At 52.8% G+C, this 27,057-nt stretch overlaps 2 protein-coding genes across 8 annotated transcripts in view; one reads left to right on the top strand and one right to left on the bottom strand.

Annotated features, from left to right (window-relative positions):
* SUGP2 (SURP and G-patch domain containing 2) overlaps positions 1-8,839 on the bottom strand; it is a 32,805-nt gene extending 23,966 nt beyond the window's left edge. For 5 of the 6 annotated variants that reach the window (XR_014294181.1, XR_014294182.1, XR_014294183.1 and 2 more), the window contains exons 1-3: positions 8,391-8,493; positions 6,857-6,988; positions 1,093-2,700 (exon numbers count right to left, since the gene is read on the bottom strand). Coding sequence is in view for 3 of the 6 variants with exons in the window: in XM_082622511.1 (XP_082478637.1) it covers positions 1,093-2,700; positions 6,857-6,977 (1,729 nt within the window). In the remaining 3 variants the exon portion in view is untranslated. Of the gene's footprint in view, positions 1-1,092; positions 2,701-6,856; positions 6,989-8,390; positions 8,494-8,724 lie in introns of those variants that run through there. The other variant, XM_082622513.1, reaches the window with a different exon arrangement.
* ARMC6 (armadillo repeat containing 6) lies at positions 8,803-22,932 on the top strand. 2 transcript variants are annotated; one of them, XM_082622514.1, is made up of 8 exons: positions 8,803-8,887; positions 12,724-12,893; positions 14,057-14,139; positions 17,185-17,758; positions 19,503-19,648; positions 20,327-20,458; positions 20,832-20,969; positions 22,157-22,932. In XM_082622514.1, the coding sequence occupies exons 2-8, from the start codon at positions 12,767-12,769 to the stop codon at positions 22,367-22,369; spliced, it is 1,413 nt and encodes a 470-aa protein (XP_082478640.1). In that variant the 5' UTR covers positions 8,803-8,887; positions 12,724-12,766; the 3' UTR covers positions 22,370-22,932. The 2 variants fall into 2 exon arrangements, with proteins under 2 accessions (XP_082478640.1, XP_082478641.1); XM_082622515.1 differs by lacking the exon at positions 8,803-8,887 and adding an exon at positions 8,898-8,991.
* The last annotated feature ends 4,125 nt before the right edge of the window (positions 22,933-27,057 follow it).

Raw genomic sequence — 27,057 nt, 5'->3', positions numbered from 1 at the left:
TACTGACTTTCCACCCCACTGCTTTGGGGGATGTGGGGAGAGGTCCTGCTTCAGCCCGGAGCCCACTACTGGAAGGCTCTCTCTCTGGGAGTAGGTGTGGCCGTCCATCCGTGGAGTGACCTACCCAGTGCCTGTCACAGTCAGGGCTCCATGAGGGTGGAGAGGATTGAAGAGACTCAGGGACAAATGAGACTTCCCAACTTGGCTGGGGCAATGGAAGCTGAAAACTGTATCAGAGGGAAAGGGGACTTCCTAAATGGCCACATGGCCACTATGTGTGCTCATGACCTCTGGGATGTCTGGGTTGTAAGAACGTCCATCCTGAGAGCAAAGGGGGAGGGACAAGGGACACCAGCCAGTCATTTCTATTTCTATTACCTTCTTCTAGGTCTTTCCCCTCCCCAGTAAGCCAACTCGTTAACTGCAGGTTACCAGGTATACCTAAGTGATCTCTCAACCTTTAGCTAGTCTAGAAAAGCGAGCAGGTGAAAAGGTGCCTCCACCACGCATCCCTCAAAACAGCTCAAACATGGCCTTCCTGACTCCCCATGCTGAGCTGAGCTGGGGCCTCTCCTATAGCCCCCTTAATCCCAGTAAAGGAGGGGCTGGGTTTTGTGACTTCTTTCCCTTAGAAGCCTGGGGAATTCTTAAGAGCCTGTGCCCAGCATTTACTCTCCCTTCTAGTAATAACTTGGCGGGGGCGCGGGTAGAGAAGGGGTGCTGTTGGAACAAGCCTTCTTAAAACTTGGCTGCAGGATGACACAAACACCCCAGAAAGTGCAACACTGTGTACAAACATATATGTATTTTCCCTGGCAAGGACCACAGCTTTTCATCAGATTCCCAAAGGAGTCTGTGACCCAGAAAGTCTAAGGACTTCTGTAACAGACAAAAGATTCCTAATGCATGCTTACAGAATGAATGGCAGGCATGTATACTGGGTCATTGTGAGTTAACTACTAAAATTCTGATTTGTTTCCAACTGGCTAAAGGAGTTTTATGTACAAATATCAAAGAGAATGAGAGACATTACAAGAAAACATGAAAAGCAAGCAAATCGCAACAAATAGAAACTTTTGCTGCTTTCCTTACCATCACTCAGACCACTCAGAGCCTTAGCCTGAATTTCAGGTTTGGTAGGAGGAACCGTTTTCTCCTGATCTCGGGTTGGCTCGGGTTCGGCTTTCTTGACCTGGAGTGGACAACCACTGCTGACCAGCCAGGCCTTCAGGTGATCGATGTACTCTCTCCCAAACAGAGTAGAGTCCTCAAAGTTTGGAAATGCGGCAGGAGAGGGAGCTATATCTTGGAGGCCGACGGCTTCTAAGATTTTCTCTTGCCGGAAAGAAGAGGCCAAGGAGAACGTCTGTCCCAAAAGAGCTAAAGACTTCCGGCAGAGAGAATTGGTGGTCTCCAGGGCAATAGCCAAGTCCAGGGGGTTACTGAGGGTCTTCATCTTGACACTCAGCTCGTAGGCATTGCAGGCCATGAGCAGGGGTGTGACACTCCTCAGCAGCCGCTCTTGTAGCCTCATTATGTATTTATCAAAGGGCTTTATGATTTCAAAAAAGCAATTTTTGGTCTTCACAGCACCTTTGTCTAAAAGCATGTTTAAAAACTCGTTATCAACTCTGGGTGTTTTCAAAGCAGAGTGCTTTAAAAATTTGATAGTAAAAAAGCAAAAATCTCTGTGCTCTGGTTTTAAGGAGCATTTGAATGAGGCGAGCATTTTAGCACAGGTTTCGGTTTCAAGTTCAAAGAGAGTCTGGAAAAGCTGGGAAAATTTAACATCATCTTTTATGGTGTGGAATCCTGCCCATTTGATTATTTCTATCCCAAACCTCGAAAAAACATCAGACTTATCTATCAGATCAAAGCTCATCTTTCTTCTGGGGAGCCGAATATCCTTCAGATTAAGCCCCAAAGGGATTTTCTGAGTGGGGAATTGGACTTCTTCCGTCCCTGGGTTTGTCCCCAGGGTCAGATCAGGACTTGGGGTGGTTTTCTGAATTTGGTTAGTGCCCTGAGTTTTGGGAGTGATACAACTTATAGTGGGTACCTTTTTTGTGCTCACATTTCTCAGCATGACAAGTTTCCCGACCCCTCCTTTAGGCGTGAGCAGGCCTTGAGTCTCCCCCTTTCCTAGGAGGGCACCCTCCTGGTCAACGATGTTTAGACCTCGGCCTCTGCCCTGGACTTGGCTGCTGCCCCGGAGCACAGTGTCTGCCTCTCCTGGACGGTCCACTTCGTAATCCCGACTCTCTTTCTCCAAACACTCTTTCTCAATCAGCCTGGAGGAGCCAAAGTCCCCCAGTAATGCAGAAGGACCAAAACTATACTCCTGTGACCAGGAGGATTCTTGAGAAACTGAATGGCCAAAGTCTTGTTCCCCAGAGCCACGGAGTGCAAATTTCCAGTCCTGAGAACGGAAATGTCCCAATTTACGGTGGCCGAAGACCTGGTCTCGGGAGTCAGGGTGGGAAAATTCCAGGTCCCGACCACATTCTTTGCGAAAGTAGCTGTCGTCACTTACAGAAGGGTTGCTTGATCTGAAGGAAGGTCCTGGAAATATATCACTTCTCAGGCCTTCTCTCCCAGTGTCTCGAGGATGAGCTACAGATCCGCCCAGAGTGTATCTGCTGTTGCTATGAATGTCATCATACGTATCTGCTCTGGCTCTTGGGACTGTCCTTAGAAGATCTGAAATAAACAATCCAAAAAGAAACACAAACGTACTTTAGACCACAGGCTGCAAACGGATGATCCACAGACCACCAGCCAGCAGGGGTGCTTTATCAGTCAGAGTGCATTTTAGAAGCTCATATTTGTTGCCAACATTTAAAACGTGTGTGGTTTCACTTAAAAATAGATTTACTACTTATAAAAACAGAAGACCGGGCTTCCCTGGTGGCGCAGTGGTTGAGAGTCCGCCTGCCAATGCAGGGGACGCGGGTTCATGCCCCGGTCCGGGAGGATCCCACATGCCGCGGAGCGGCTGGGCCCGTGAGCCATGGCCACTGAGCCTGCGCGTCCAGAGCCTGTGCTCTGCGGCGGGAAAGGCCACAGCAGTGAGAGGCCCGCGTACCGCAAAAAAAAAAAAAAGTAAAAAAAAAAAAAAAAAAAACCAGGGCTTCCCTGGTGGCGCAGTGGTTGAGAGTCCGCCTGCCAATGCAGGGGACACAGGTTCGTGCCCCAGTCCGGGAAGATCCCACATGCCGCAGAGCGGCTGGGCCCATGAGCCATGGCCACTGATCCTGCGCGTCTGGAGCCTGTGCTCCGCAACGGGAGAGGCCACAACAGTGAGAGGCCCGCGTACCGCAAAAAAAAGAAACAAAAACAAAAACAAAAAAAAAAACAGAAGACCTACAAGTACTGGGCCTGCATTTGCCCTGATGAAAGTCCATCGAGGCTGGGCAGGAGTGCCTCTCACTCATTCAGTTCTCCTGCCCTGGCTCTGTTCTACAAGCCCTCTTTTAGAGTCGGGGAAGGGTATTTGGTCCCCAAGTAACCTGGGCTTCTTTACTGCGACCAGAACACCTCTGTATTTCTACTTCTATCACACAGCAGATGGGTTTTCTAGAGGATGTCTGCTTCCCCTGCTTCCTATGAGGAACTCTTGGCCCACAGTGCCACTGAGGCAGGAGCCATATCTGACACTGCACCCACCACAGCTGGCTGGGCCTTGGCTGAGCATCTGACCCAGAGTTGGCTGATAGGCTCCCTCAGAAAGGTCCATTAGGCCAACCAGTTCCTGGAAAAACAGAGACTGAAGCAGATAGGAGGGAAGACAGAAGCTAAACAAGCCACAACAACAGAGGCCACAATGGAAACTAAACACTGTGTACTTTTGTCCTCCTCTGTGGAGAAATGAGAAAAATAGGAAACTATGTTTGCATTTGCTCATTTGTACATAAAGAAACTGTAAGAGAAATTCCCTGGCAATGTAGTGGTTAGGATTCCACGCTTTCACTGCCAAGGACCTGGGTTTAATCCCTGGTGGGGAACTAATATCCCATAAGAAGCGTGGTGTGGCCAAGAAAAAAAAAAAAAAGAAACAAAAAAAAGAAACTGTAAGAAGCCAGCAACAGAAGTGAACTATGGGCATATGGGAACAGTGGGCCTCAGGGAGACTTTGCACAGAGTGCCTTTCTTACTTTCTAGCTTTTGAATCAGAATCTATTACCTAGTCAAAAAGTCAAATGTAAGAAAAGGGAGAGAGAGATGCCAGGAAGTAGTGATGGGCCAAGAGGCCACAGGAAGCCAGGGCTTTGTATAAATCCAAGTTTATTTGTCCAACCAGTACTTTCTAAGCACCTACTGCATGTGGGCACTGTTATAGGCCCTGAAGTTACAACAGGGAAAGGAGATAACAAAGACCCCACTTTCCTGGACCTGTCAGTTGAGGGAGCCAAACATAAAAAGCCCTTGAGGTGTAAGGAAGTGCCAATAAGAGATAAACAGGCGGGAACTGTGAGGAGGGAAGGACATTTTTAGACAGGCTGGTCAAAGTGGGCAACTCTGAAACAATGTATCTGAGTAGCAGAGACCTGCTGTGGGGGTCAGAACCGGCAGTTGTGGGGAAAGCCTACCAAGCACAGGGAGTGTGAGGACAAAGCCCTGAGGTAAGACGAGGAGGGGACAAATGTGGCCAGAATGGAACAGAGGGAAAGAGGGGCAAAGTGGTAAGAAGGCAGAACCTAAACTCTGCTGCACACTTAAGTCCCTGGGGCATCCTGACTTAATTAACTAGAATGAGGTTTGACCTGGGCATTAGGGTTTTTAAAAAGCCCCCAAATGATTCTAATGTGCAGCAAAATTAGGGAACTATTATGACAGGAGATGCAAACAGAACGGGGTGGGTACCAGATCAAGTCAGGCCCTTGACAGGACTCTGGGGTTTACTATGAACGAGACAGAAAGCCATGGGGGTGGAGGGTGAGGGAGGGTTGGAGCAGAGGGACGACCTCACTGGCTGCTGTGGGGAACAGACCAAAGGGACAAGAGTGGATGTGGATGTTCCAGCAAGGAGTCTGCCAAGATAATCCAGACAGTGATGGTTACTGGTGGCCTGGTAAGGGTGGTAGCACTAGAGGTAAAGCAGTGGCTGGATTCTACACAACAGGATCTTCCAATGACTTGGTTTACAAGGCACTGGAAAAGTGCAGAGTAGAGCACGCGCACAGAGAAAGGCTGACCGATGGACCATGCAGCTCTGTGACAAAGAGATGGTTCCAGAACCATCTAGCACCCTACTGGGTTCACAGTCTCCCCTACCCCCAACCTTCCCTGAGGTAACTTAAGATATGTATTAGTGGTTGAGTCTCTAGATAAAGGTAAACCAAGATTCAAATACCCATATACATACACACGTTTATGTATATACACATATATATGCACATACATATACACACGTATATGTATGTATATATAAAAACACATTAAGTATTCAGGATTCACATATGGCTAAAAGAATTAAAGGATGCACAAAACACCACAGATATGGTTACTTCTGAAGGATAAGGAAACAGCAAAGAGGCTTTTTACATCCTATTCTTAACTACTTAATTCTTCCCATCTTTCGTAACAGGAATAGTTTTGTCTGCTACTCATTTTTGAAAACTCAGAATCTGGAGACAGCCTCTAAGCCTGTTTCTCCAGGTCCAAAGCACATAATAACAGTTATCCCTACCCCAAGCACTTAGGCGCATCCAGCCAACACTGAGAAAGCCTCCTCTACACCTCAGCTGGCTCAAGGGCTGGTGCAGCAGCAAACAGCACAGGCCCAAAGGAGGCCTGGAGGAGGCCAGCCCATGGCAGAGGAGCAAGTACACAGTGAAAAATCAATCTCCAGGCCTACTAGAGCCTCCTGGGGGAAGGCACCTGTGAGCTGGGTCTTAGTGCCTGAGGGAATTAACCATGCAGAGCTGGGATGAGGGATTCAAAACACAGAGAGGCACACGGTATAACTGAAACAACAGGCCCAAAGCAGGGGATGAGGGCTAGGAGCCTCGTGTGCTGTGAAGGACCTCCAAGTTGTCCGCAATCTGTGTGGGCACCATTTTTTTTTTTTGCGGTACGCAGGCCTCTCACTGTTGTGGCCTCTCCCGTTGCGGAGCACAGGCTCCGGACGCGCAGGCTCAGCGGCCATGGCTCACGGGCCCAGCCGCTCCGCGGCATGTGGGATCTTCCCGGACCGGGGCATGAACCCGTGTCTCCTGCATCGGCAGGCGGACTCTCAACCACTGTGCCACCAGGGAAGCCCCATGGGCACCGTTTTTAATTCTGCTGGCATGATGTTTCAAAACTTTGCAAAAGGAATGTTTTCAGGCAGGGCCTACATTCAGCAGCTCCACAGGCCCCCCAGGCCCTCCTGTCTTGCACATACCAGTTACCTGGCTGCTCCTGCACTTGTCTGAGGATGTAAACCCAAAATGGGGAGCCCCAAGGTTCCAAGCAGGGACTTGGCCCAGCAAGGTTGGCATTAAGAGATCTGTGGGGAAGGCAGATTTGAGGAAATGAAGCCAGAAGCTGAAAGACCTTTCAGGAGGAGATTATTGCAATAATCCAGGTGAGAACTGATAAGAGCTCAAACCTGGGTAGCGATAGTGGGGATGGAGCCAGGAGGTTTATTTAAGAACCGTCTTTAGGTGGGGGAAGGTGCCCAGGGAGAAGAACCTCGAGATAATGACAATACTTCCTTCTACATAATGATGTGACATGACAGGTGGACCAAGAGAAAATTTTCTCTCCCCTTAACAAATAAGAAGGTAGGATCTGAGGAGTTGCAGGTCGGGGTCTTGTCCCAACCCTAAACACACGCTCCATCCCCCCCAAAAAAACAGGCACTTTAATTTACCTTGAGCTTTAAACTGAAGAGCTTCCCCTACAGCCTCACCACTGGGGTCCATATGATATCGGTTAGCCTTTTCCTGCAATACAGCATCCAAAGTCTCCTGTGCAATTCTCCTTGCTGCCATGTTTCTCTGACCTGTAGTGAGAAGGGGAAACGAAAGACACTAAGAATGACAACTAATGCTCACAGAGCCTGATCTGTTTCACCTAATCCTCAAAGTAACGAGGCAGTAATCCATAATCTGGCACGGTACTTCAGAGGGAGGCCGGATTATTTTAAGGGGAGCTCTGCCCTCATGAACCTCACAGGTGAGTATTGGCTGAGAAGGAGCAAGACGGAGCAAGATGTTGATCTTGGACAATTTCTTTTGCATCTCTGAGCCCATTTTCCCAGAGTCCTTTAAAAGAAGCTCTATTAAAGGAGTCCTACCTCCGGGGTTGCTGAAGGACTACATGAAGCAACACACATAACTAAACACAACAATGTAGGGCAGTACGAGCATAACCCTTGCAAATGGTGGTTAGGAAAGATGTGATCTTTCCCATTTCTATTTTCCTATTTTCACAGACATGGCGAAGAGGCTCTGAGAGCTAACTTCCCCTCTGAGGAGGTGTCTCAACGAGTGAGTGGAGAAATCCCTAACCAGTGATGATGACCTACTGACAGAGCTTATTCTGTGCCAGGTCCTGTTGCAGGGGAGGGACTCCCACAATCCCGGTTACTTCTTGCAAGAACCCAATAAAGAAGTGGGTCCTATTATGAATGAAATTACACAAAATGCAAAAGGGAGACTCAGGCTAAGTGACCCATCCAAGGTCAGCCAGCCCAGACTGAAACCTGGCAAACAGGGCACTGGAAGTGGGGACAAAACCCTGAAGACTGAGTAGAAAAAGACTGAGAAGCAACACTGAGCAATCCAGTGGCAGTGTCCTTACCCACCAAGATTTCCCTTCCATCTTGAAACCTCCAGCCTCACAACCCAAGTCTGCCCCTGCCTTATAGTCATTTCTTATAACCATCACCCCCTTTTACTATCCTTCAGCCCTTTTCCCGGGGCCCCCTTTTTCTCTACTACCGAAGGGCAGGGTCTCCTGGCCAGGTGGCCCGGGATCAATTCAAGTGACCTAAACTTTCCGTGCCTCCGCTTCCCCATCTATGGAATGGGCAGCTCATGATGGGGGTTGCTGTGGGGACTGAACCAGTGAAAAAATGGCAAAGAGCCGGATTCAGCGCCCCGCCGCCGTTATCGCCCCACCAGAGGGGTCTCTCCCGGCTCAGGCTGAATGAATGAACGACCGAACGGATGAACCCCTTCGGGCACGTCCTGCCTCCTACCGGCCTCCGAGGACGAAGAAAAGGGGGCGTCGGGCCCGGCAGGCCGCAGACAGCCCCCAGGCCGACCCGGACGCGACGCGACCGCCGCGCAGCCAAGGGCCGAGGCCGCGGCGCCATCGTGGAGACTCGGGATTCCCGGGGTCCAGCCCAAAGCCCCCACCCCGGGGCCCAACCGTCGACAACGCCCTGGCCCGGGCCTCACCCCGAGCCCACCGCACGCGGAGCCGCCCCCAACCGCCGCCTCAGGGTCCTCAACCGCCGCCGCCACCGCGCGAGGCGGGGACATGCAAATGAGCCAACGGTCTCCGCAGCGCCGCGCCGCGCAGGCGCAGGCCGCCGCCGAGCCTTGATGCACAGGCGCAGGCAGCCGCCGCCAAACCCTCTTGCGCAGGCGCACTGCCCCGTCTTCAGGGCGGACACTCCTGAGGCAAAAAATTTTTCTGCTTGGAGCGGCGGCAACGGGAACCGCCCGAAAAAGGAGACAAAGACGCCACCGCCGCACACCTGTTGGCTCCCTCGGCTTTACATGCACTTACGGTCACCCTTGGTCACCCCGGGAGCAGTTCACAGGGCTGAGGGAGGCCGAGGCGAGGCGGCGCCAAAGCGCCTGCGCAGTACGGCGGCCGAAAGGGACCAGAGGCGGCGCAGCCGGTGACAGCCGCGAACCTCACCGTTTCCCCACGTGGCCGCAGAGACCGGGTGAGGAGCGGTGGCCGCCGAGCACCCTCGCGCGCGAGGCAGGGAGTGGACGCCGCGGGGTCGGACTAGTGATTGTGGCGCGCCCTTCTGGGACTTGGTTTTGGGTAATGCAAGACTGTTACGGAAGCCGCCCAGGGACAAAATCACCCACTTCCCTGCCCTTCGCTTTTTTTCATTTATTCATTCTTTCACCACCTATGTATGTACTGACTGCCTGCTGCATGTCCGGCCCCATCCTAGGCATTGGGAGGGAAAATGTTTAACAAAACGGGCCCTAGCTCTCATGCAGGTTAAATATCACTGGGGAGGAGACTAGACAGTAAAAGCAAATAAATAGATGAACCATTTCGCTCCATGTTGAGATAGTCTTAAAATACTAAAAGAGAGTGATGCGGTAGGAGAGCGGGGCTGCTTTAAACAAAGTGGTTATGAAGGATGTCCCTTGGGTAGCTGGGAAGAATGAGAAAGAGGCGGGGAAGCCCAGGTGAGAAGGTGTAGGTAGGGAAAGGGCTGGTAAGGGAACTGGGTTTTGTTCTGAGAGGGTTGGGAAGCCACTGCAGGATTTTGAATAGGTGAATGAGGCGGTCTCTGTGCTTTCAAGTCTCCCTGTGGCTGCCTTGTAGAGCACAGAGGCACGGGGTATGGCAGGGAGGAAGCAGGTGAGGCCACCTAAACCAGGGTGGGTGTGGCAGGTGGAGGAAGATGAATCATTCAGGGTCCCCAGTTTGTCAGGGCACCTTTTCTTGATAAGCAGAACCATGGCTTAGAGAGGGAAGCAGGCTGTCAGATGAGAGCCTTGATAACTCCCTTCCCCTCAGCATACCTTGGACGCAGCGTGGGGGTCGGTAATGCTGTTTCCTCTCCTGGCTTGGGCTGTTCCCCAGTGGCTCCCAGGTGACCATTCCCAGGCACCATCTTTCTCATGAGCTGTACTTTCATCCCTGTCCCTGCCTCCCACAGGTCTGTGCTGGACCCAGGGGACCCTGAAGGACTGTCCTAAGTGGTGGTTCCAGAGCCAGACACTGACCTCCCCAGCTCAGGGATCTCAGGGCTGAGCAGAGGGAGATTCTTGGGGCGGGGAGGGTGGGGGGGGGTACCGAGAGTACACAGGCTCTGTCTGAGTAGCTAGGGAAGGCTCCCATGAGGAGGCGGCCTGGAAGGGCTGGTGGAAGCTCCGCAGAGGACGTAGGTGGAGGGAAAGTGTTAATGAGACAGGATAGGATCCTGGCCAGGCCTCTTGCTGCCTCTCTGAGCTTCAGATTCCTCATCCTTAAAGTAGGCACAATGACATTTCCCTTTAGGACTGTGCTTCTATGACCGAGTGGCCACTCATCAATGGCCCACTTGGGTCTGAAGCGTGGCCAGAGTAGCGGAAGCAACGTGGCAGAGCCAGAAGCAGAGTCCCTCCAGCAGCATCCAGCCCCTCAGAGCTGGCCGGGAGCACCCCACCACCACCAGCCTGGGCTCCCCAGTGAGAAATTCTTTATCTTGAAACAGAAAATCCTTATTCTTTTCCTCCACCTTTGATTTGGAAATCCTTAGCAATCCCTAAACAGGCTCCCTGTTCTTCTGGAGAATAAAGAAGGGGATATCTGCAAGGGAGTGAGGTGAGGTGTTTGATGCCTTATGTCTGCCACCCCCCAGTAAACTGGCTGAATTACCTCTTAAGCAACAAAGGAAAAGAACAACTAGGTGATGTTTATTGAGCTCTGTGCCAAATCCTGTTCTAAGTGCTTTGTAGAGATTGATGCGTTGAATTTTCACTGCAGCCCTCTAGGTAGATTCTGTGTTTGTCCCTGTGTCACACATGAGAATTGACCAACAGTGAGGTTAAGTGTAGGGCTAGGGATTTGAGCCCCCCTGGCTGGCTCTGGAACCTGTCCTCCCCACGACCTCCAGCCCAAGCATATGCACAAACACAGATGGAATAGTCACATCCTGTGCTGCCTCCACAAAGAGAAGTGAGGGCATGGGTGGCTTGTTTCTCTCACAGCCCAAATTTGCACATTCCCATGCCACAGTCCTAGTGCCCCCATGTGCCTTTGTCCCCCTAACGCACTTTCTGTACTTTCTATGGTGCATGATTCTGGAATGGACTCGGGACCAGAAAAAAACAAAACTGTTTTAAAAGACGATATTACAACAATCAAGAAAGTCCATCGTGAGCTATATGTTAGAAAATAGCATTGTATCAGTGTTAAATTTCAGTTTTGCGTGAATGTATGAGAGTGTCCTTTTCATGCTGACATCTGTAGGAGGAAGGGGTCCCATGACTGGAACACACTCTCAAATGATGTACATGTCACACACTCGTAGGCACACACTCCCTCACATAGAGAGAGGTTAACATGGCAAAATGTTAACAGTTGGTGAAGCTAGGAGATCCTTCCGCTTATACAGTGCTCCTTGTACTATTCTTGCAACTTTACTATAAGTTTGAAAAGTGATGTATTTCTCATTTTTTAAAGTTTTGGCCATACCGCGCAGCATGACCCCAGTGGTCTTCAGAAGCTTCTTTGCTTTCTGGTCTCACTTGATGCTCCTGGCTTCTCTGGCCCATTTCCTGCCCAGACCTGGAATCAACTCTTACTCCAAGAGCCCTGGCTTCTTTGGTGGGAAATGGTAGTTAGAGACCACAGTTGGTATTCAGGGTGCTGCTCATTGCTGCTGTGGTATCATTTTCTCCAGGCATTTTCAGTTCATATTAATAGAAAATTGGTTATTTGCTCAAGAGAAAATGCATCATGAGTTCATATCATATTTCCAGTTCAAATTTAGGAGTTCTGAGTTTTCACTTCTTTGATTTTATGTTAGAATCTTTCTTCTTTTATGCTCATTCCTAATGATATAAACATTATTACTTATTTGCTACATCTATAATTATTTCTGAATAATATTTCTAATGTGGTTTCCAATAATATGATTACTGAAAACTGTTGAAGATTTTCTTTTGCAGTTTTATCCTTAGGGTAGATCCCAGTAAGAACATACAGTCATATCACTGTGTTTTAAAATTGCATGAAATGATCTGATCCACGTAGAAATACTGTTAGGTTCGTGGCTTTCATTTTGCTCTTGATTTTTAGGGATTGCTTTTATTTTTATTTTGGTTATTTTGGCTTATTTCTTTTCCTAATCACATAAAGCATTTAGTTGAGTTCCAAATTCAAACCTGTAAAACAAGGTATGTTAAGAGAGAATAATGCAGCTTCTATTCCTGCTCTCACCATCCTTTTCTCTACCTCCCCTTACAGGTAACTATTTCTATTAGCTTTTGATTTACTTTTCTTTTTATTTGTTATTATTTAGTAATAATAATAAATATTTATAGTAACAGTAATAAACATTACTTATTGTTGTTATTTAATTAAATAAGTAATTATTTAATACCATTTTATATTTTATTAGTGCAATGGTATGCTATCATAACATTATTTCATTAGATAAGTACATTTGAAGTACATAACTATATAATAGAGTAATATGTGAATAATATTGTTTATATTATAATATAGTATATTATAATCATACAACGTACAGCATAATATTATTAAGATATTTTATATTTATTTTACTGTTACTACTTTTTACTATAAGGACATACATTGTATTAACATTCCCCATTTTTTAGATAAAATATACTGAACTACCTGCCCTTGTCTGTCCTTTTAGATATTCTGTGGATGTTGGGAGATCACGCTTTCCTGTGACTCAGGTTGTAAGAATTTTTCCAGGGTGGTTATAGGCTCTGGCCCCTTGGTAGATGCTCCCTAAGTGGTAGCCAGGTTCTCATTTGCCCTCTGACCCTTGATGATGCTTACTTCTCACCTTCTCAGCTTGGGAGCAACTACTGGGTGCCCTTGACCCCACACAGAGGAGATGAAGATGGCCTCCAAGCGCATCACCCAGGAGACCTTTGATGCAGCCGTTCGGGAGAACATCGAGGAGTTTGAGATGGGGCCAGAGGAGGCAGTGAAAGAGGCCGTGGAGCAGTTTGAATCACAAGGTAGGGCAGTGTGGCTCGGTCTCAGCGCTGGTCTGGCTCTTTGCCCAAGAGTCGCCTCCAGTCCATGGCTCTTAATGTGAAAAGAGTGGTATCCTGCCATGACCACATCCCTCCTGGCAATGACAGCCCTGGCCACTATCTTCTGTCTACACTCTGCCCCAGGCACGCTGGCCACCCACTCCCACCTCGCTGGAGCCCACTCTCTACTTGCCTGGACCTTACCCTGACATCTGCAGGGCTGGGTCCTTCAAGGTGGGTCTCATTTTAACTGTCGCTTCCTTGAAGAGACTTTTCTTGACCACCTCCCGAGAAACAGGGCCACCTGTCTCCCTGCCCCACCTGCACCCCAGCTTGAGTTCATGGAGGCAGAAGGGGTGTTGGTCACCAGCCTCTGGAAACAGGTGGCATGCTCCAGCCAGGCCGTGGAAGAGACTGGTTAAGAGGGAGCTCTTTGCAATAATGTGGGCAGGGTTAGACCCTGCTAGCCACAGCAGGGACCTCCCCCTTCCCATGACAGGCCAAGGCAAAGGATGAGGGTCGTCTGATAGAGGCAGAGGCAGGAAGCTGGGGATGAACACCCTGCCCTCCCACTCCTCGTGCCCCTGATCTTGAGTCCGGCTTCCCGTTGACCAAACCCAGTCAGACGCCAGAGGGCAAGGGAGACTGGGGATCCAGCGTTCGAGGTCAGAAGCTGGTGTCCCGGGCACGGAGTAGCGTATAGACACTGGACGGGGGCTGGTGGGGCACCTAGACAGGTTCTGCACAGTGAGGGCTTCCTTCGGGGGTGCAGATGAGGCTGGGGATGCAGCCAGGGTGAAGAACAATGGGAGCCCCAAGGGAGAAGGCCATGGGTTCCCTTCCCTTCTCGGCCCACCAGGCAGAGTGTGTCCCTCACTGCGGTGCTGGTGCGGAGCTTCACTACTCCTCTGCTCCCATTGGCTGGACGGGGCCGAGGTACAAAGACCCCCACACCCCACACCACCGTGTGGGCGTGGCTGCTGGGCCCTGCCCAGGCAGGGAGGGAGTGGGGGGGGGGAGCTGGGCAGATCCCTGAAGCCCTCCAGAGTAGAGTGGTCCCAGCTGAAGGGACATGAGGTGTGACTCCAGCAGGCCCCTGGGGATGATGGCTGTCACTTGTTTCCTGATTTCCCCATCCCCCGCAGGGGTTGATCTGGGCAACATTGTAAAGATGACGCCGAAAGTCTCTGCGGATGGACCCCAGGAGCCCACACATGACATCCTGCAGGTAGGAGAGGGCAGTCCACTTGGGCCTTACATGCATGGTCCTGCATCACCTCATAACTCTGTCGGGGGCACCCTTTCCCTGGTCCCCAGATGGCAGACACAGATTCAGAAGGTCAGAGCCTACTCAGCAAGCACAGGCAAGCCTGACTGTGCAACCAGGGCTCCTTGAGTCCACGTCAGAGGGCCTCTCAGGGGCCACTGTGATCTGTCCACCCACCCACATGCCACATTCTGGGATTGGAGCTGTTAGAGTGGACAGGGAGTGGGTAGCACTCCAGATGTAAGGGGCGGACAGCATTCATGTTTGTCTCGGTGTTGGGAGCCTTGGGGTGGACGCCCCCCTGGAGGAGCCTCTCTGGCCTCCCAACCACTGAATTTGCTCAGAAAATTGGACAGGAATCCCAGGAAAAGAGTGCAATCATAGTAAGGCTGTCACTTACTGAGCACCGACTCTTTACTGACACATTACAGCCCATCCTTAGCACTCAAACTGGCCTGCAAGGTAAGTGGTGTCATCTCTGGCTTTCTGATGGGGAAACGGAGGCCCAGAGCCTGCCCTTGCTCTCCAGGGACCCAAACAAGGAAAGTACAGCTCACAGAGGTTTAGTCCTTTATTTAAGGTCATCCATCAAACTGGTAAACTGTTGGTAAAACAGCAGAAGATTCCAGTGTTTATTGAGAACCGGCTGTGGACTCATTTCTGTGCCAGGTGCTTTCCTCATGCCATTTCAGTTATTAACCCAAAGACACCTGTGAGGGTAGGGTTATCATCCCCATTTAAAGGATGGCAAAATTGAGATCCAAAGAGAAGAAATGATCCCACAAGCCACACAGCACGGACCACCCCCCCCCCCAAAAAAAAAGGGAGGAGGAGGGGGAGACAGCCATGGATGTGAACCTAAGGGAAATCATACAGTATCTGTCCTTTTGGAACTGGCTTATTTCACTTAGCATAAAGTCCTCAACGTTCATCCATGTTGTAGTATTTGTGGTTGAATAATATTCCATTGTATGGCTACACCACGTTTTGTTTATCCATTCGTCCATTGATGGACAGTTGTTTCTGCCTTTTGACTGCTATAAATAATGCTGCTGTGAATATGGGTGTACAGATATCTCTTTGAGACCCTGCTTTGAATTCTTTTAGGTACATACCCAGAAGTGGAATTGCTGGATCTCTTGGTTTAATTTTTTGAGGAACCACCATACTGCTTTCCACAGCAGCTGCACCATTTTATATTCCCATCAGTAGTGCACAGGGTTCCAGTTTCTCCACATCCTCACCAACACTTGTTATTTTCTGTTTGTTTTTCTTTTCATAGTAGCCACCTTAATGGGCATGATGGTGTCTCATTGTGGTTTTGATTTGCATTTCCCTAATGACGTGATGTTGAACATCTTTTCATGTGCTTAGTGGCCATTTGTGTATCTTCTCTGAAGAAATGTCTATTCAAGTCACACACACAAATAGGTTTTAACCTATTTCTTTCACCTTTAAAAAAATTTTCTTTTTTATTGAAGTAGAGTTGATTTACAATGTTGGGCCAATTAACCTATTTCTTTTTTTTTTTTTTTTTTTTTTTGCGGTATGCGGGCCTCTCACTGTTGTGGCCTCTCCCGTTGCGGAGCACAGGCTCCGGACGCGCAGGCTCAGCGGCTGTGGCTCACGGGCCCAGCCGCTCCGTGGCATGTGGGATCTTCCCGGACCGGGGCACAGACCCGTGTCCCCTGCATTGGCAGGCTGACTCTCAACCACTGCGCCACCAGGGAAGCCCTAACCTATTTCTTAATATTCTGTTTCATCATAACATATGTTTAGTTAAGTCCACAAATCAGAGCTCAGCGAGGGTTGGCTGACAGGCATTCTTGACTTTCATGGCAGTTGAGGCCAAATCAAAGCACTTCGGGCTGATGGTATCTGTAGACCCACCCTCACCAGGGCTGGATGCAAATGATGTCATAAGCTCAAGGGGCATGGATTCATCTTGGGCTCAAGCTGAGACAGGTCCTCAGGTCATGGCATTGAGTGGCTACTAGACTTGTGTGCCCTATTCAAATTGTCTTCTCTCATTATAAGCTTTTTCCCCAAAGGCTTAGAGTTGAACATAGGTAAACCAACCGTGTGTACAGCATGGTTTCATTTGGCAGGTGCTCAGTAAATATTTGTGGAGTGAATGAGAGAGATGAACAGGAGGTATATGATATGGGCAGGACTGGTAAAGGTGGCTTTCACCTTCCTTAGAGAGCTAGCCATTGGTGGGTATGTCAGTTAGTTATGACTGCATAATGAACAACCCAAGGGGAATTCCCTGGCAGTCTAGTGGTTAGGACTCTATGCTTTCACTTTTGTGGGCCCGGGTTCGATCCCTGGTCGGGGAACTAGGATTCTGCAAGCCACGTGGCATGGCCAAAAAACAACAACAAACAACCCAAAACAATAGCCATTTTATTGTTTTTGATGATTTTGCTGGGTTGACTGATCTCAGCTGGATGGTTCTTCTGCTGGTCTCACTTGGGGGCCTCTCATGCAATGGCAGCTAGAGCTAGAATGTTTAATGTCTGTACTCGTGTGTGTGGCTCCTTGTCAGGGACACTGAGATGGCAGGGCCTCTCTCTTTCTCTCTCCCTCTCCCTCCCTCCCTCCCTTCCTCCATGGCCTCTCAAGCTCAGTGGGGACTTCCCTGGTGGTCCAGGGGCTAAGACTCCACGCTCCCAATGCGGGGGGGGCCCGGGTTCAATCCCTGGTCAGGGAACTAGATCTCACATGCCACAACTAAGAGTTTGCATGCTGCAACTAAAGATCCCACATGCTGCAACTATAAGATCCTGCATGCCGCAACTAAGACCCAGCACAGCCAAATAAATAAATATTTAAAAAATAAACAAATAAAAGCACAAGTGTGGAAGCTGCCACAGCTGGAACTAGCCCCACAGAACTTCCACCAAGGCCCAGATCCCACACGAGGGAATCCCACAGGGGTGCAGCACTGTCGCTGTGACCGTCTTTGGACTGAGCTGACACTGAGGTTTCTCCCATGTCCCTTAGGCTCTGGATGACCTGCAGGAGTCCATGGCCCGCTCTCACCCCCAGGAGGTGTCAGCACACCTCGCCCGCTTTTGCGAGCAGTGCAAGCAGCAAAAGGCATGCCGCTTCTTGGCAGCGGAGAAGGGGGCCTACCCCATCCTCCTCGCCACCTGGAAGTTGGCCGCAGCAGGTGACCAGGGTCTCCTGCTCCAGGCCCTCAATGCCCTGTCAGCCCTGACTGATGGCCAGCCCGACCTCTTGGACACGCAGGGCCTGCAGCTCCTGGTGGCCACACTGGCCCAGAATGCTGACTCGGCCAACGTGACCTGCTCGGGGATCCGCTGTGTGCGCCACGCCTGCCTGAAGCACGAGCAGAACCGGCAGAGCCTGGTGAAGGCCGGTGTGCTACCCCTGCTGACTGGCGCCATTGCCCGGCACAGCTGCTGTGCCGACGTGGTCAGGGAGGCCTGCTGGGCTCTACGCATCATGACCTTTGATGATGACATTCGTGTGCCCTTCGGCCGTGCCCATGACCATGCCAAGATGATCGTGCAGGAGAATGGAGGCTTGAAGGTGCTCATTGAGGCCGCCAAAGGTAGGAGCAGGTGTGGCAAGAGTGAGTCAGGGTTTAGGACTGCTTCAGGTCTGGCTGGCTCTGGGCACCACTTGTATTTGTCAGCTTGGTCCCACCTGCATGGCAGCCCTAGCATAACAGTGTCCTTACTCCTAGTTGCTCCAAGAGAGTTCCAAGCCAGCGCTCATTGGCCCAGACCACATCCCACGCTCATCTCTAAACCATTTGGGGAGGGGGCTTGGCTCTGTCCAGCAACACAGACTGAGAGTGGAAAAGAGGGCTCCTCAAAGGGAAAAATAAGGGTGCTGTTTCCCAAAGATGGGGGAGTGTTGCTGGCACTCACTGTGGCCGCTCCCAGGCAGAGGTTTACACTTTGGTTCATACTTGGCCGCCCATTCTTGTGCATGTCCATGTGCCTGACTCTGGGGTGACCCTGATGAGGCAGCCAAGGGAGGTCACAACAGTGACATTTGGGCACCAAAGCCCCTGACCTCTGTCCACTGCACCCACTGGAAAAGGCCTGACTGGGGTCTGGTGCACAGAAGGTGCTAGAAGAATGAGTTCCCCTTTCCAGCCTGTCCTGTGGCTCCGGCTGTCTTGCCAGGCCTGTGTGTGCGACTCTGGCCCTGTCTGTGCGGGAGTGGGGCCTGCCTCATTCTCCCCTTCACACCTCCAGAGAGGGTGAAAACCAGCTGCAAAGTTGGGCTGCTTTTCCAAGGGGTGCTTTGTATCTTCCTTGTTTATTTGCAGGAGCTCCTATCAGTGAGAGTGCTACCAGAGAGAGAGAACCAGTAGGGGGTGGGTGTGTGTGTGTGTGTGTGTGTGTGTGTGTGTGTGTGTGTGTATTTTTGTATATATATGTATACATATATATGTGTGTATATATATATATAGAGAGAGAGATTTATTGCAGGGAATTGGTTCATGTGGTCGTGGGGCTTTTGAATCTGAAATTTGTGAGGTGGGCCGGAGGCTTGGGCAGGAACCAACACTGTACTCTGCCAGTGAGCTTCTTCCTCTTCAGGGAGACCTCAGTTTCCCTCTTAAGGTCTTTGGCTGATTAGATGAGGCCCACGCAGACCGTCAAGGGTCATTTCCTTGAAGTCAGCTGGTCGTGGATGTACCACATCTAGAGAATGCCTCCACAGCACACCCGGATTAGTATTCATGGAGTCACTGGGGACTGTGGCCTGGCCAGGGGGGCCCTATAAATGACCATCACTGAGCTCTGTGTCATGGCTCTCCGTGACCCCCTGCTAACTCCCTAACTCTCCTCCCCTCTTCATTCTCAGTCATGCCTCCTCCCTGGTGCCTCTGAGCTTTGTCTTCAGCATCTGTGTTTAATTTTGCTCAGGTCAACTCTATCCATATGTCCCTCTGCAGCTTCTAGGTGTCCTGTTGCAGTTAGAAAGGTCGTTCCCTACCCAAGATCATAAAAATAGTCTCGGATGTCTTATTATAGCACAATTATGGTTTTCTTTTTTTAGCCGAGATCATCAGTTGGTCTGGAATTTATCTGGGGCACAGTCCTGTGTCTTCCCCGGCAGCCAGCAGGGGGCACTGCAGGCCCAGGCAGCACCCCGCCCCCACCCCCGCGCCTTGTGGTCCCTGGGGCCCTCCTGGTACAGGCGGCTACCCGGCCAGGCAGAGGGGCCAGGCTTCGCTGGTGGAGCGGGATTCAGGATTCCTCCCAGGACTACTGGCTCGGAGCGTGGGCTGGTTTTCTCTCTCCTCACCCCAGCGGTTCCTCCTCCTCCATCTACAGCGTTCCCCGACAACCCCAGCATCCTGAGTGATCTCTGCAGCACCCTGTCCCGCCTGGCTGTCCGAAACGAGTTCTGCCAGGAGATCGTCGACCTCGGGGGCCTCAGCGTCCTGGTGGCCCTGCTGGCCGACTGCAGTGACCACCAGGTGGGCGTCCAGAGCTGTCTTAGGGTGTGAAGTCCCCTCGCTTGAGTTTCACTCTGTCATTTCTCTCGACACCTGGGGAATGCTCCAGGCCTCCCAGTGAACTCTGCCCCTCTAGGCCCCGATCAGCCAGCCAGGCTTGAGTCAGAACACTCTGGCCCTGTCTGCTGAGCCCAGATCCAAAGATCAGTTTTCACTTCTCATGACCCATGAGAAGGACCTCAAATTTAGGGGGAAAACAAACCCACCCACTCTCTCTCACTGTCCTTTAGTTGGGGGGGCGGCTGGTCCAGACCCCAGCTCAGGTGTGTGATGCTTCAGTGAGGCCACCCGTGCTCTGCTCGCTGGCCTGAGCCAGCGACACGCCCCTCTGTGTGTGTTTTGGCAGGGGTTGAAATCATCCAGACGCCTCGCCTGGCCGCAGGTGGCCTGAACCACAGGGTCCACTTCCCCGAGCCTCCCCTGCCTTCTCTATACAGCAAGTGATGAATAACCCTGCTCTTCCATGCCAGCTGCACGCCCTGGGGTGGCCCTCCTGTGTTCAGACAGCAGACATTGAAACAGCCCCAGACCCTCCCTCGAGACCCCCTCCCACCATCCAGCAACCAAGCAGTTAATGCCTGGGTGCCTCTCAGGAGAGGGGTGTGGCCAGGTGTGACCCGTGCATTGCCCTCTCTTTAGGACCTTGTGAAGCAAGTGCTGAACGCCCTGAGGGCTATCGCAGGCAACGATGATGTGAAGGATGCCATTGTCCGTGCTGGCGGGACAGAGACCATTGTGTCTGCCATGACCCGGCACCTGGCCAGTCCCCAGGTACCCACCCCAGGGCAGGGGGACACACAAGGTGGGGCTGCATGGCTGGAGTCCCAGATCAGTATCCGTATCTACATAATGGTCTATCCCATCTCCCGAAGCAGGGCCAGGCCTAGGGTGAGGTCAGCGAGCAAGAGGCTGGGGGCAGGGTGAGTGAGGGCCGGGGTGGGGCGAGCAAGGGGCCTGGGGTGCGACCGTCACCCCTAAGAGCTTGGCTGATGCACCTGGTGTCATTTCTGTTACTTCTGGTCCAGTACACACGTGGACCGACAGCGGTCTGTCCAGGTGCGGTTGCAGGGCACTCACCTGGGGAGCGGGTGACAGCGGGGGTCTGTCCGCCTCCTCTCAGCCATCCCTGTGACCCACCCCGCAGGTGTGTGAGCAGAGCTGCGCGGCCCTGTGTGTCCTGGCACTGCGCAAGCCAGAGAACAGCCGGGTCATCGTGGAGGGCGGTGGGGCCCTGGCTGCACTGCAGGCCATGAAGGCACACCCGCAGGAGGTTGGCGTGCAGGTAGGCGTGGGGGACGGGAGGAGGGGACGGGAGCCTGGTGGGCAGGTGGAGCAAGAGGCCAGCGTGCACGTTGCTGGGGGCGGGAGGGGGAGGGTGCAGGTCCTCTTTGTCCCCGTCCCATCCCCATCATGACCCAAGGCTCCAGGGTCTCCTTCCTTCTCAGCCCCCGATGTCCTGTGTCTACTTCCCATCCTCCAGAAATGTGCTGAATTCTGCCCGCTGCTGTCTTCTTTGCTCTTCTTGCATTTGCTCTTTTCCTTTCCTAACAGTCTCTTTAGAGGGATCTGAGGAGGAGGAGGAGGAGTTGGGGGGACCAGCAGCTGGGGATCTGCTGGGGTTTGGGAAAGGTTCCCTGCCCCACCTTAGGCTGCTGCTTTGTGTTTTGCATGTGGGGCCATTGTCCACGCCTTGCTGGGGAGTCAGCAGAGGTGAAGTGTAGACAGGGCAATGCACAGCCCTGCCAGAAACCCACACTCCTCCCTGCAGCAGCCCCCAGGGCACTCCCTGCCTCCCACCTTTCATACCCTCCCAGCACAGGGGCCATCTTGTTGGTCCTGAGACACACCAGGCTTGGTCCCACTGGGGACCTTTGCTCCCTCCTCCAGGATGCTGTGCCCTTGGCTGGCCCATCACCTTGTCCACTCCTGACCACCCCGGCCGGGCGGGCCCTCACACCTCACCTGCTTCTCACCTGCTCTCCCACTGGTGGTGGATGCCATGTTGGGGTGCTTCTCAGCACCCACCCCCAGCAGAGACACAGAGCACAAATGCCGACTGAATGAATAACAGTATAATTGACAGATGGACCCTGTACGCAACCCCGCTTTTCCCACTGTTTCCCTGCCCTCCTCCCCTGCCGCCCGGCCAGGCTCTTGCCAGCATCAGGGGATGTTGCGCTGAGACTTTGGGTCTCGCACCTGAGGGACCAGCCCCACCTGCCAAGCACTTGGCTACCCTGAGCTTTAGTCTCCTCCCCTGGGAGCTGGGGTGATTAGCCCTGCCTCCAGGGCTGCCAAGAGGATGAAGTGGAGGCATGAGTCTAGCCTGATGAATCATAGCGTAGGCACCTGCTGAATGTTGGCTGCAGCCATGTTGTCTTATGATGAGGACTCCGAGGTCAGAGTGGACCCCACCCCCAGCTCCTACCTGCTGGCTCACAGCCACTCGCCTTCTGCTCTCCCTTCTAGAAACAGGCCTGCATGCTGATCCGAAACCTGGTGGCCCGAAGCCAGACCTTCTCACAGCTCATTCTGGACCTAGGGGCTGAGGCACTCATCTCGCGGGCCCGTGCCACCCATCGCGACTGTGAGGACGTGGCCAAGGCCGCCCTGAGGGACCTGGGCTGCCACGTCGAGCTCCAAGAGCTGTGGACTGGCCAGAAGGGTAACCTGGCACCATGACCCCAGGCTCAGTGTGAGCTGTGACTGGGTGAGTCATGTGACTCAGGAACAGCTGGGGAGAGGGTGGGGGCGGGAATCATGTCCTACTACTCTGCCTCCAGATTCCTCCCCCCTTAACAGGAGGTGTTTTCTGATAGGTACCAAGCATTGGCCAGGGGGTGGGAAGGGAGCATCAGTGAGGTGCCTACACAGCAGAAAGCAGCCCCTGGGTCCCAGCCTCCCCGCATGCTGTTCTGCTCACCGGCTGACAGCATCAGCTTCATCCGTCCTGTGCCACCCAGCCCCACTGCCCTTTCCTAGTAGAAGCGCCCCCTCAGCATTGCTTAGGGCCAGAGGTGTGTCTGAAACCTGGAAACCATACTGGCCAATCTCAAAGCAGGGCAGGGATCCCACTTCTGTTCCTACAAGTCCATGCTCATCCCTGCTACTGCTTCTCTCACCTGTAAAATGGATCACAGATGCCTTGCTGTGCTGAACAGAGGGCAGGGACCAAGGCTCATTTGTCTCCAGGTGTCCCAGGCCAGCCAGTGATGCCTGGTAATAAAAGACTGTTGGTTGATCAATGGAAGGGTCTCTTCCGTAGCACCATGCAGCATGGGAGCCACAGCCAGTGGCCTCAAAGAACAGGGGAGAGGGGTGCATGTTCGGGGAGGTCATGGGTTCACTGAGGAAAGTGAAGGGGTTTTGAGAGCAGCCTGGGATGTACGATTCACTGTCACCCTCAGAGGGGTGGGCTGCTGGGGTCATTGTCAGCCTTGGGGTCCAAGGGTGCCAAGGTTGCTGTTCTCAATGTGCATTGACTTTCGGGGGCTGGAGCGCTCAGTGTCTAGCCCCCACCCAGCTCTGTGGCCTTGAGCTGGTGACCTAACCTCTCTGAGCCTTGATTTGCTCCTCCGTAAAGCAGGGAGAGGGGAGGGGATAGAGCCCCCTCCGAAGGGTGTTGGAGCAGAGCTGGGCACGTGGGAGACACCCGATCGTCTAGCTTTAGCACCCGAGTCACCCTAGGAGAACCGTCCTGCACTGTCCGGCCTGGCCACGTTGAGGTCCTCGCTCACTGGTTGGCTTGGGCAGCCTGGCTTCCCTCTCTGAGCCTCAGTTTCCCCATCTGTAAAGTGGGGATCAGTGTCGCTGCCCCCAGTGTCCATCCTCCCCAAGTGTCTTGGAGGGGTCACCAGGCAGCGGTGCCTGGCAGACCCCAGCTCTCCTTCTCTGTGTTCACCCTCGGGGTCATGTTGTGGTCACCTGGCAGCTCGTGCATCCCGCATGGCCCAGTCAGGGTCAGGGCAGCCTCAGGCCCCCTGGTGGGCTCCAGGCGCCATGCCTGACACCTCCAGCTCATACATTAGGAGCTCCTCTCACCTCTCAGAGTCCTCACCCCACTGCTGGTCATTCACCTCCTCTAGGCTGAAGAATGTCTTGAGTTCAGTCCTTGACATCAACTCAGGCCCTTGCCCAGAAGGCTTCTGGTTTCTATGGAAATTGGCCCATGCGAATAGCTATGGGGGGAGCATCACCCTGGTCCCACCTTCCTGTGGTGTGCAGACCTCCTCCACCCCTGGATGGGGGGCGGGGGACTGCCAGCTCAGTGGGGCTGATGAGAACCTCTGACCCCATCACCCGGCCCTGACCTTCTTCACTGGGGACTCAGCCACACCTGCTCCAGGCTGCCCCGACTTGACTTCTAGGTTGGCCGCCCATGTGACCTTGGGTCATTCCTGTGACCTTGGAGCAGTCCTTGGGGCCCCGTGAGCATCATGTTTCTTCATCTGTCTCGTGGGGGTGGGGGTGCTACTAGTCCATTTCTGGGGAAGTCTGAGGTGCCAGCCCTGTAATTCCTGCCTTAGCTCTGCTCTCAACCTGCCTGTGGCTCCCCATTGCCCTCTCCATAAAACCAAACTGTCCTCCAGGCCCTACCCACCTCCCACCCACATCTTCCCCATGCTCCCATTTAATCACAGTTCCAGTCACTCCAGCCTCCCCACCTCAGAGCCTTTGCACATGTACGCTGCATGGAGCATCCTTCCCCAGCCCTCCCCGTGGCCAGCTCCTTCCTGGCCCTAGGTTCCAGATCACACATTGCCTTCTCAGAGATTCCCTATTGTTCCTCTGCCCTGGCGCGCGCACAGGCCCCAGCCAATCGCTACTTGTGCTGTGTCCTTGACCTCTGACCCCATCTAAGGTCACCTCACTTGTAGGCTTTTCTCCTTTGTCTGCCCCTCCCCCCCACCCATGAGCTCCATATGGGCAGGCTCCTGGGTCCCCGCTCTGCTTCAGTTTCCCATGAAGGTTTTTGAATGTACACCTGAATAAATTAATAGGTACGCAGGGTGGTTGGAGGGACGGCCTCTGCCCCTGCAGCCCCAGTCCCCTCCCCTGGGCTTTCAACCAGCCTTCCTACAGCTGCAGGCTTCTTCCAGGAGGGGTGGCTCCTGCTTATCAGTCCTCCCCACCTTGCCTGAGGGTGTCTTTAGTGGGTGTGGGTCAGGGCCTGTTTGGACATCCCCAGGCTGGGTGAGGCCCCACCTCCAGCTGAAGACCCCACATTTCAGTGAGGTCTGCCAGGCCTGTGTTCCAGTCCCTCCTCTGCCACCTCAGGTGAGCCTCTGCCTCCTCACCTGGAAATGAGCTAAGTGTGTCCCTGCACAGGGCCACGGCAAGGCCTGGTTCAGGGGATGCCTGGCACAGAGCACTCTTTTAAGGAGCGCTTGCCGTCCTGTCCTTGTTTTTGATACGGAAACACGGGCTAAGGGGGAAACCGCTACAAGGGAGGGGTCAGCACGTTCAGTTCTGCCTCTACTGTTGTGTGCTTTTCGAGGAGGGGCCTGACCTCTCTGAGCCTCTGGGAGGCTGAGCGAGGCTGCCTTTGAACCAGTTAGTCTTGACTGTCGTCTCTGTCAAGGATGTGTCCCTCCAGCCAGGGAAGGGCCCAGCATCCTGGGAAAGGAACACTGTTGCTTTTTCACTGTGAACACATTTGAGAGGCAGGGCCTGTGAACCCCATTTTCCAGATGAGAAACAGACTTGTCGGCATTCAAAGGGCCGACATGGGATGAGAACCTGGCTCGGCCTGCCTCCGTGCCCCTCCTCTGTTGCCAGCGTTGCTAACATGACCTTGGGCAAATGGCTCTCTAGCCTCGGTTGATTAAGCCCTGTCACCGTGCCCAGGCCTGGCTCACGGCCATCGTATCAGATGATTCCTGGGATTCCTGAGAAGTAGCGGGAACTGGTGGTGCAGAGAGTCAGTGTCCTGCCCAGGGGAAGCCAGGCAGACAGGGAAAAGCTGGGATCCCCTGGGCACCCTCGCCAGGTACAGCCGAGGTGCCCATGGTGGGGCATGTCAGTTGCTGATGCCAAGAGGCACTGCCTGCCATTGTTGGGACGTGGCAGGGAGGTTGGCCAGCACAAGCTTGCTGATGAGTGAACAGAAGCCAGAGCCCAGCCAGCGCCACTGGCACCATCAGGAGAGGCAGCCCAGTGCTGGGCCACTGCCTGACACTTGCCTCAGTTGGCACTGTCCCTGGGGGTACTGTGAGACCTTCCAGGAGCTTACTGCCTCCCTCACAGGACCTGGCAGGTGGGTGCTGCAGGTGGGGACTCCTCCAGTATAAATATCTCCCACTTTGGGTGGCAAACCACGCCCATAGTTGGTCTGTGTCTACATTCCATCAAGTGCTATTTACAGAGAGGGAAACAGAAGCCCCGAAAAGAACAGTTTATCCAACCAACACTCAGCAAGCACTTGCTGTAGACCAACATGTTTGTGGTTTGCTTCCATTCATTTCGTTAATGCTCGCATCAACTCTGGGAGCTACTTGGAGAAACTGAGGCAGGGAGTTTGAGTCACTTGCTGAAGGTCCTGTGGCCAGCTAGTCAGGAAGAGCAGGGATTCAAACCCAGCCCCAGGCCCTTCCAGCAAGAAACAGTGGTTGCACGAAGCCCAGTTTTCCCATCTGCAAAGTGGGCACCATCACCCCCATCTGGAAGTCAGGTCATGAGATGGTGTTTGAGAAGTGCCTGGCTTAGCAAAAACCTGACACCCAGTAGGTGTTCAGCACTCAGCTCCTCCTCTTCTCCAGAGGGCAGAATGGAGACCAGGGCCTGGAAGTTGCAGGGAAGCCAACCAAGTTGGGAGATATTTGAGAGGAGGCTCAGGTGGGAATATCCTGAGAATATCAGGAGGCAGATGGTAGCCGCAGGCTAGTGACTCCCACTTGTGAGCCCCCCATTGTTTCCTCACAGGGGCCCTTTGAGAAGTTATAGATTACGCACTTAGCAGGGGGCTTGCACAGCCCTGAAATGTGAGCTAATATTGGGGCCTAGCTCAGCCTTGCTCCCTCTCAGGATTCCCTGGTTCTGAACTTGATCTCCACCGACCCCAGCCCACACCTAGAGGAAATAAGAGCCAGTATCTGGGAACATATGTAATCCTCTCTGCCCTAGCACTTGGTGAGTCAGAGAACAGGGTGGGCTTGGGGGAGGTGCCAATGACACAGCCTAGCACTGGACAGCAGCTGCCTCCCTATCTGCAAAGAATCCCATGACCCCGCACCTCACAGAAAAGCTCGGGCTCACAGGCCAGATGTGACCTGCAGAGGGTCAAAGACTTTCACCAGAAGGTCAAGGTGAGGGCTGGAATATAAATTCTCCCAGGGGTGAAGCCCCAGAGAGGAAAGATGAAGGTGTAGGAA

This window comes from Mesoplodon mirus (assembly GCF_964341445.2).
Source record: "Mesoplodon mirus genome assembly, chromosome: 5".
Classification (NCBI taxonomy): domain Eukaryota; kingdom Metazoa; phylum Chordata; class Mammalia; order Artiodactyla; family Ziphiidae; genus Mesoplodon; species Mesoplodon mirus.
The sequence above is the reverse complement of the archived record's forward strand: the minus strand, read 5'-3'. Positions and strand labels throughout refer to the sequence as shown.